Below are 9,923 nucleotides of genomic sequence, written 5' to 3' on the forward strand. Positions count from 1 at the left end.
TTACACACACCGAGTGTGTGTAAATCTACTCATAAGAAGACTAACTAATGTAATCCTCGACTTCATCAGCTTCAAATTATATAACTTGCATGAATTACTGCAGGTTTATATATGGAATATTCTGTCACTTATTACTAATAATATTATATAGTATTAAATATTTTTACTGGGATAGGAGTGAGTCAAAATGACTTCCATTTCTGCCTTTCAGTCCTTAAGTAGAAAATATGCTTCACTATTTACGTGTACGCTAGGAACAGCGTACAGTACGCGTGACGCAAATGTCGTCATCAGCAGAGTACACGCGTACTGTATGCACTCCACCCGATTTTTCTAATCATGTGTACTTTGTACACGCAGGTCGCACACGCGGATTGAATTCTTTTGCAGTATGTAGTTGTTCCACAAGGAGGCAACAGTGCCGTTGACTCTCAAGGCAGTTGAAGAAAAAAACTGAATAAACGGAAGAGATGGAAACGAGTGCAGGTTAGAAAGTATAAAATTGTATAATTCTAGCCTTAAAGAGAATAAGGATTTGCATATGTCGATAAAATCGATAATGAAAATAATCGAGAATGAATTTCATTATCAATTAGATCATAACATGTAATTGTATATAAATATAAAAAGTGTGTGCATTTACATAATAAAGTAACATGCTACTGTGTTCAAATGAGTGAATGTGTGTGTTACTGTTTGTGTTTAAATATAGTGAATTAACTTGCTTTAATGCTTAAAAACTTGGGGACAATCAATTGTTTTTGTTTTCAAAATATAATGTTAATTTTTTTTAATCCTTTGCACAATGTATAGCATAGCCCACATAGATACATTTAATACCTTTATCATAGCCTTCAATTTCCACAGTGTTTGAAGGACAATATTGGGCCGAATGTGAAATAACATGTTTTTTCGGAAAAAAAATACAGAAATTAAAACTGAACTTTTAATCCGACTAATCGATTAATCGAAGAAATAATCGACAGATCAAACGATTATCAAAATAACTGTTAGTTGCAGCCCTAATTCTATCCAATAGCACATCCAGCTGTCACTGCTCACGCCCCTCAGGCTACAAACAGGTGAGCATCACTTTCACTATGCACTGCATAGTATGCAGATATTATTTTCTCAGTATTTGCCATATTGTTTGGTACTCTTAGTATTTTAAAAAGTACTATTTATATGAGGTTTTTGTAGCTCACCTTGGTTTTTATATCACATTCTCTGAGTATCTCACACAGTTCCTCCAGCTCCCTCACTCTGTCCTCCAGTTTGGACCTCTCGCTGTCCACCGGAGCACTGGGCACCTCGTCCTTCTGATTCTTCTCCTCAGCCTCCCTTGGAGAAACCTGAAAGTGCACCATGCAAATGTTGTAATTGTTGTTTTCATTTACACACACATTCAGACATTTCTGAGGACTGACAAAGAATCCATGGTTTTATGCATTACTGTGCTGCCACATGATTGGCTGATTAGATAACTGCATGAATGTGCAGGTGTTCCTAATAAAGTGGACGGTGAATGTCTGAACAAATTTAAACCAGGGGAAAAGTAAATGTTGGCATTCACGGTTCCCTCAATGAATAGACGTATGAGTGCTGCCAGCATTGCTGCAGAGGTTGAACGGGTGCGGGGTCAGCCTGTCAGTGCTCAGACCATACGCCGCACACTGCATCAAACTGGTCTGCATGGCTGTCGTCCCAGAAGGAAGCCTCTTCTAAAGATGATGAACAAGACAGCCCGCAAACAATTTGCTGAAGACAAGCAGACTAAGGACATGGATTATGAGACCAAGATAATCTTATTTGGTTCAGGTGGTGTCAAGCGTGTTTGGTGGCAACCAGGTGAGGAGTGCAGAGACAAGTGTGTCTTGCCTACAGTCAAGCATGGTGGTGGGAGTGTCATGGTCTGGGGCTGCATGAATTCTGTCGGCACTGGGGACCTACAGTTCATTGAGGGAACCATGAATGCCAACATGTACTGTGACATACTGAAGCAGAGCATGATCAGTATGCAGTATTCCAGCATGATAACGACCCCAAACGCACCTCCAAGACGACCACTGCCTTGCTAAAGAAGCTGAGGATGAAGGTGATGGACTGGCCAAGCATGTCTCCAGACCTAAACCCTATTGAGCATCTGTGGGGTATCCTCAAATGGAAGGTGGAGGAGCACAAGGTCTCTAACATCCACCAGCTCCGTGATGTGGTCATGGAGGAGTGGAAGATGACTCCAGTGGAACCTGTGAAGCTCTGGTGAACTCCATGCCCAAGAGGGTTAAGGCAGTGCTGGAAAATAATGCTGGCCACACAAAATATCGACACTTTGGGCCCAATTTGGACATTTTCACTTAGGGGTGTACTCACTTTTGTTGCCAGCAGTTTAGATATTAATGGCTGTGTGTTGAGTTATTTTGAGGGGACAGCAAATTTACACTGTTACACAAGCTGTACACTCACTACTTTACATTGTAGCAAAGTGTCATTTCTTCAGTGTTGTCACATGAAAAGATATTAATCAAATATTTACAAACATGTGAGGGGTGCACTCACTTTTGTGAGATACTGTATATATTTACTTCTTGTATTGTTCTCTGCTTTATATATCGCTTTGCTTGTATCTTTCTCATTTGTAAGTCGCTTTGGATAAAAGCATCTGCTAAGTGAATAAATGTAAATGTAAATAAATGTAAATATTATTATTATTATTTGTGTTTTTCATGGCATGTGTTGGACGGTAAAATGTATTAATTTCGCCGAAATCCTTCACAGTTATTTAATATTTTGCCATTCTTGGTGTTGGGAGTACTTTATTTGTGTTCGAGCTCTTTGCTGATTGTTACAGACGTATTGCGTCATTTCCGGTTTCTCGTCAGTTGGTGTTGATCTTGACTGTGAGAGGTGTGTATTTAAGGCAGCGTGATTATAAAGTTCAAATTTTAAGCTTTAAAAGTCGTTTCAAGCATACAACCCAGTTTAATCATGCATAGTATTATTAGGATCGATGGACTGAGTCGTTTCTGCTGTGTATTTTACTTGTAAAATTAGTTTTTAAAGATGAACAAATTAGCACATGTTTTTATTGTGTGTGTGTGTGTGTGTGTGTGTGTGTGTGTGTGTGTGTGTGTGTGTGTGTGTGTGTGTGTGGATATAAGAGTTGTGGTATATGTGTGTGTGTGTGTGTGTGTGTGTATGGATATAAGAGTTGTGGTTTGTGTGTGTGTGTGTGTACTGAAAATGTTGTGTGTGTGAGCAGTTTGAGAGAAAGAGATGATATTGTGCTGGAAATCACAAATCCCACCCCATGTATATGAGTGAAAGAAGGTCACTGAGCTTTGAAAAAAACGGTGTTTAAAGGGTTAAAATTCTGAAAATGAATGAATGTTGGGTAATTATGATTAGAACTGTATTATATAATATTTTCATGACCGTTTTTGGACATGGGCGTTTTTGTCCTCTATGGACGTATCTGTAACTTTTTTTAATTGATGCACAAGGGTTAATGTAGCTTTAATGACACCTGTGTGAAAACAAACATGCAGTGATAACTCTTTTCTCTAAACAACGCACTAAAAAAAGATCTGGCCGAGTAAACTGGGACAGAATCCTTTTCTCCAAAGGTCAGAGTATTGTGCACTGTGATGTATTTACTGTGTTTCAGGTCAGCAAGTCTAATGATTGTGTTTGTAAACAGGTGGAAAAAAGGGAGGAAACACACAGCTGTAGTGTCAGGATGGTTGAGTGGTCTAAGGTGCCAGACTCAAGGTTCAGCCTTTCTCCCTGGTTAAAGGAGGATTCTGGTCTCTAAATGGAGGTGTGGGTTTGAATCCCACTTCTGACAGGATTCTATTCCCTATGGAAAAACCCCATATGTGAATATTAAATAAATGAAGTTAGGATTTTAAAATGTATTTTGTACATATGCAGTAAATTAAAGATGAAGACACTCAACACTGGAAAAGTTTAAATGAGAGGAGAACTTATTTATATGTGTGGCATGGTAAGTGATTTGGTTATCCTATTGGATCTGCTTGGGATATGGTTTCGGCAGACCAATAGGATGAGAGCTACCCGATTATTTAAGGACCCCTGTTTTGGCAAGCAGATAGGTGTCTTGGTCATTCCGAGTCCCTCGCGTCCCTAGCATTTCCGGTGAGTACAGTGCATCCGGAAAATATTCACAGCGCTTTTCCCACATTTTGTTATGTTACAGCGTTATTCCAAAAGGGATTATATTCATTTTTTTCCTCAAAATTCTACAAACAACACCCCATTATGACAACATGAAAGAAGTTTGTTTGAAATCTTTGCAAATTTATTAAAAAATAAAAAACTGAAAAAGCACATGTACATAAGTATTCACAGCCTTTGCTCAATACTTTGTTGAAGCAGCTTTGGCACCAATTACAGCCTCAAGTCTTTTTAAGAATAATGCTACAAGCTTGGCACACCTATTTTTGGGCAGTTTCTGCCATTCTTCTTTGCAGGACCTCTCAAGCTCCATCAGGTTGGATGGGGAGCGTCGGTGCACAGCCATTTTCAGATCTCTCCAGAGATGTTCAATCGGGTTCAATTCTGGGCTCTGGCTGGGCCACTCAAGGACATTCACAGAGTTGTCCTGTAGCCACTCCTTTGTTATCTTGACTGTGTGCTTAGGGTCATTGTCCTGTTGGAAGATGAACCTTCGCCCCAGTCTGACGTCCAGAGCGCTCTGGAGCAGGTTTTCATCAAGGATGTCTCTGTACATTGTTGCATTCATCTTTTCCTGGATCCTGACTAGTCTCCCAGTTCCTGCCGCTGAAAAACATTCCCGCAGCATGATGCTTCCACCACCATGCTTCACTGTAGGAATGGTATTGGCCAGGTGATGAGTGCTGCCTGGTTTCCTCCAGACATGATGCTTGCCATTCAGGCCAAAGTGTTCAATCTTTGTTTCATCGTAGTCTGAGAGTCCTTCAGGTGCCTTTTGGCAAACTCCAGGCGGGCTGTCATGTGCCTTTTACTGAGGAGTGGCTTCCATCTGGCCACTCTACCATTCAGGCCTGATTGATGGAGTTCTGCAGAGATGGTTGTTCTTCTGGAAGGTTCTCCTCTCTCCACAGAGACATGCTGGAGCTCTGTCAGCGTGACCATCGGGTTTTTGGTCACCTCCCCGACTAAGGCCCTTCTCCCCCGATCGCTTGTGTAAATGTTCCTTTTTAGTTTTTTATTTCTAATAAATTTGCAAAGATTTCAAACAAACGTCTTCCATGTTGTTATACTTGTATATATTTTTTAATTATATATATTGAATTGTATTTTAAATTGTGAATCAGCACCTAATGTAGGATTAACATACAGATCCATCTGATCTTTACACAACCGCAAACTGCTGGTGGAGGGAAACTTAGAGCTCAATTTGAATTCTCCTCCACTGCACAGTTTCACACATAACACACACATCCAGCTAAACATTTCACCCAGGATTAACAGCATAGCGCTAACAATACAAATACAGTAAAGACACCAGTCTTCAAAGCCTCACTTTATTTACAATGATTTAAATTCAGGAATAAAATGAATAGAGATAGAGATCTATGTTTAAACATATTTTTTATGATTTTAAATTCATTCTGTAGTTTATTTGTTTCTGGAAGCCCTGAACTGAAAGTTGTGGGGATAGGTACTATGGAGTTATTTGAATTTTATCCCATTATTTTTTTTATTTAATAATTCATTATTTCAACACAGTAGGTCGTTATTTTCACTTACAATATTTCAATGAATATCTTGGAATTTCAAGATATATTAATATCTGAGATATTATCTTATTATTTTGAGTTTTCACATTATTTTGATGTAACTGATAAGGCGAGTCGAAATAATAATAGAACACTTTGTTACGCTACCGCCGGCAGGGGGCGCTGCGGCGTCGAAGCGCAAAGACTGCTGCTGAGCGCGCGTGCACGAGACTCTTGTATATGGACACGCGCGGTTCGTTTGTTTTGATTCTCCCTGTGTGCGAGCATTGGTTGATTTACTCCAGGTGTCGGTGATTTAGTTTAATTCTGTTGGTTATTTAAACCCCTTGTGTTGCTGTGCACTTCGCGCAGTATTAGAGCTATATGTTAGAATGTAGTAGCGAATGCGTGTAGCATGCTAGCGGTCTTATTTCCATGTCCTGTTTTCGTGTAATGCCTAGACTCTAGCCCCTTGTTTAATCTAGCTAGTCTAGTTCAGTATAGACCGCGTTCCCTGTGTTTTGTTTGTTTGGTTTATTAATAAAGACATTGCTCCTGCGCTTACTTCCTGTTAACCGTCTTGTGTCGTTACACACTTCAAAATAAATTCCACAATGAAGTGTTCAGAGCTTCAGTAAAAACAGACTTTCACAGAGAATATGAATCTTTTCATCAGCAATATTTCATTAATGAATTGGAATAAAACAATATCAGCTCTAACTGATCTGATTCACTCTTACAGAGCACTGAAGTGGGAGGATCTTTACAGGAGATTTATTACAAGCAACAGTTATAAATGGCAGTAATTTATCAGTAAATGTGTGTGTGAAAGTGTGTATGTGTGTGTTAGTGAGAGGGTCAGAGAACGACAGCTTTCCTCTTTTCCAGTCCAGCTGCACTCTGATCCTCTGGAACTTCTGTGTTACTGAGAGGAGAGTGTGTGACTGTGGTGTAGACCATGTTCCATATTTACCATCAGAATACCACACACACCAGATTCCACTTCTGGACAATATCTTTCCCTTTCTCTGAGCAGATTCTGTCATCACACCCACTAACCACTCTGTACAGTCTCCTACTTCAACGTCCCAGCAGGGTGTCCCTGAGTTAAAGACCTCAGAGCCCAGGATACAGCCATAATCATCAAATCTCTCTGGATTATCAGGAAGCTTCTGTTCCTCATCACTGCGTCTCACACTGGTCAGATCATCAGATACAATGAGTTTAGGATGAGCAGTGTTGGGGTCCAGAGTTACAGGTGCTGAAAACACACACGATGGAGTTAAGCTAACTTAAACATTACTTTAGTATGGAACTAGCTAACATTAGCCTAACCAAAGAAATGATAACTGTAATTACAATATTAATGAATAAACATATATAACTGGGTGTATTTAAATTACAAATGTAAACAATCTTTATAAGAATTGTAAATCTAAAACTTTTGTAAGCCGCTGCAACGATCCATTTTTACACTCGCGCTTCAACCACTGAACAGTCTGACGCATCAGAAGCCTTTCAAAATAAAAGTTCCCTTACATTATATCAGTTCGAAAGGTGACCACATGTGTGTAGTAGTAGTAGTAATAATAATAATAATAATAATAATAATAATAATAATAATAATAATAATAACAATTTCAAAACAAAACATGCAAAAATACAACATCACTATAAAAACCACTTTAGTGTTATTAACAAAAGCACACAGAGAGAAATAGAAAGACGGAGATTCTTACTGTATTGGACAGCCTCCTGCATCTTCTCCCAGACTCTGAACTTCAGGTTGTCCAGATGTTTTGCCACATGGATCAGTGGTCCTGAAAGCTCCTCTGGATGCTGCAGTTTGCACTGAGCTCTGCAAAAACATTCAGGAGTCAGTGCTGCTGTGGGTTTGGAGTCAGAAACACAGAGAACGAGAGAGACAGGAAGCACATCACTCACCTTCTCACTGTGGCCTTGTAGTTCTGTAAAACAACAAAGCAAATATCAGTGGATCTGACTGACATTTTTACACCACTGAAATGTGACGTTTCTGATGATAGAAAGAAGTTTTACTTTCTCACAGTATAAATACTGACTAAATGATCCTCACTTGTAAGAACGAGACGTCTTCAGCTCTCATCTCCTCTTCTACGCCTCTGATTGTGTCTGAAAGAGATGAGATGTCTCTGCTCAGCTTCTCAATCTTCTCCTTCATCATCTGACTCTTCTGCTCCTCTTCCTCTCTCAGTGCAGCTATCCTGGCTGCCTCTTCATCTCGTAGAACCTGGTGAAGCTTCTCAAACTCCTCCTTAATCTGCTGCTCTGTGTGTTGGGCCTGAATCTGCAGTGAAGAGGAAATCAAATGAAATAGAACTGATTATGCAGTGATGCAAAATATCATTCTAATATCAAAGCCATCTTATTGATTCTAACCTTTATATGTTCTGCAGTCTGACTCCAGTTCAGTTTACAGTCTTTAAAGATCTTCAGTTTCTCCTGTAGGGGCTTCAGAGCAGTTTTCAGCTCCTCCTGAAACAAATCAACACACTGCATGGAGACTCTGTGTTTAGTAATAGCTGTATTCTCTCTTACAAGCACTCATTAGAGCTTTTCAAATGCACCAAGTACAGAAGAAACAATGAAAAGTGTAGACTTATAGGATGTGGGTTTATTGGTGTACACTGCTTTAGTCTAACATGGAAGATCTGCTCCTGTTTATACAGGAGACACTTCAGATGCTGAAAATCTGAAGATGATGGAATAGCAGACTCACATTTGTTATTATTTACTAAATTTATCACAAGATAATTATAATTTATTATTTAATTATTACACTGTGTTTATATTGAACCTGTAGATATTGATATGTAGAATAAACTCTTTTTTACATGTACTTTTTACAGGAACATTTTATTTACCTTACGGTCTGTTAATGCCTCATCAATGGGAGAGAATTTATGGTTGGTGTGTATTTTTGAATCCCGACACACCACACACACCGGCTGTTGATCATCCAGACAGAAGAGTTTGAGTTTCTCACGGTGCAGACTGCAGACTGTTTCAGACGCTGATGAAGATCTCTGACTTCTCTCCTGTAAGAAAGTCTCACACAGGTTCTTTAAGGCCAGATTTATGGGAGGATGATCCATAGACGACTTCCTCCTACAAACAGGACATTCTCTGGATCCTTTGGTCTCCCAGAACTTCTGCAAACACACTTTACACACACTGTGACTGCAGCGCAGAACAACAGGATCCGTGAAGATTTCACAGCACACAGGACAAGAGAAATCCTCCTTTGAAAACTTAGAAGCCATTTTATTTTGCTGCTGTTGTTGTTCTCTCCAGTCCGAATGTTCAGATTCACTTTCGCTTTGATCAAAAATAATCACACCCTGAATTCAGGTTTGTTTAAAGTTAATATACGACTTTGCAGGTCCAATTAGTAATCACTTCCTTTCACAGAGCTGAAAATGAGACTCAGAATTCTCCATAAACCGAGAATAAAACTAAACTCACCAGAGCAGAACACTGCAAAAGGACTGCAGTCGTCTCAGACTCTGTACTTCCTTAATAGGAGGAGTTTTAGAGAGACAGGTATGACCTGTTCCACTCATCACTGACAGCAGAAACAGCAGATAAAGATCACTTCTGTTTAAATTCTGAATATGAGTTCATTAACAGCACTTGTCTTCTGGACTGAGAATAAAAAGTTTATCAGGCCCCATTCTTGATAACAGGACATGTGAATTGTTGCCTCCCCAGACATCTTTTATACCTTTGTGTGAAAAAAATAATAATTAAAATAACTTTAATGTAGTGTAACACAATATGAGTTATTTTTAAGTATATGAAACCTATCTCTGTTTGAATGTGAAAAAATTCTAATCTTAAACTTAAATGAAGTACATGAGCTTTACAATGTTCACTAAAACACAGACTGATTAAAAGCCTGAATGGAAACGGCTACTTTTATTTAAACATAACTGTGTTTCAGAGTTAGTTTATGTCTATCAGATAGATATCATATATATATATATATATATATATATATATATATATATATATATATATATATATATATATAGAGAGAGAGAGAGAGAGAGAGAGAGAGAGAGAGAGAGAGAGAGAGATATTCTATTTTAGTGCAGGTGCAAATCAGCTTTCTTCTATCCCTTTAATCACTGCCACCAGAGACACCACCATAGGAATACC

The 9,923-nt window shown here is 38.9% G+C and overlaps 1 protein-coding gene across 1 annotated transcript; it reads right to left on the minus strand.

The window, feature by feature from the left end:
* Positions 1 to 5,514: 5,514 nt before the first annotated feature.
* On the minus strand, positions 5,515 to 9,530 carry LOC124628227 (E3 ubiquitin-protein ligase TRIM35). The gene is made up of 6 exons (XM_053680657.1): positions 8,627 to 9,530; positions 8,142 to 8,237; positions 7,819 to 8,049; positions 7,668 to 7,690; positions 7,463 to 7,581; positions 5,515 to 6,984 (listed from the first exon to the last, which is right to left on the minus strand). The coding sequence occupies exons 1-6, from the start codon at positions 9,023 to 9,025 to the stop codon at positions 6,440 to 6,442; spliced, it is 1,413 nt and encodes a 470-aa protein (XP_053536632.1). The 5' UTR covers positions 9,026 to 9,530; the 3' UTR covers positions 5,515 to 6,439.
* Between the last annotated feature and the right edge of the window lie 393 nt (positions 9,531 to 9,923).

The sequence above is a fragment of the Ictalurus punctatus genome, chromosome 6 (assembly GCF_001660625.3).
Source record: "Ictalurus punctatus breed USDA103 chromosome 6, Coco_2.0, whole genome shotgun sequence".
In the NCBI taxonomy this organism is placed as follows: Eukaryota; Metazoa; Chordata; class Actinopteri; order Siluriformes; family Ictaluridae; genus Ictalurus; species Ictalurus punctatus.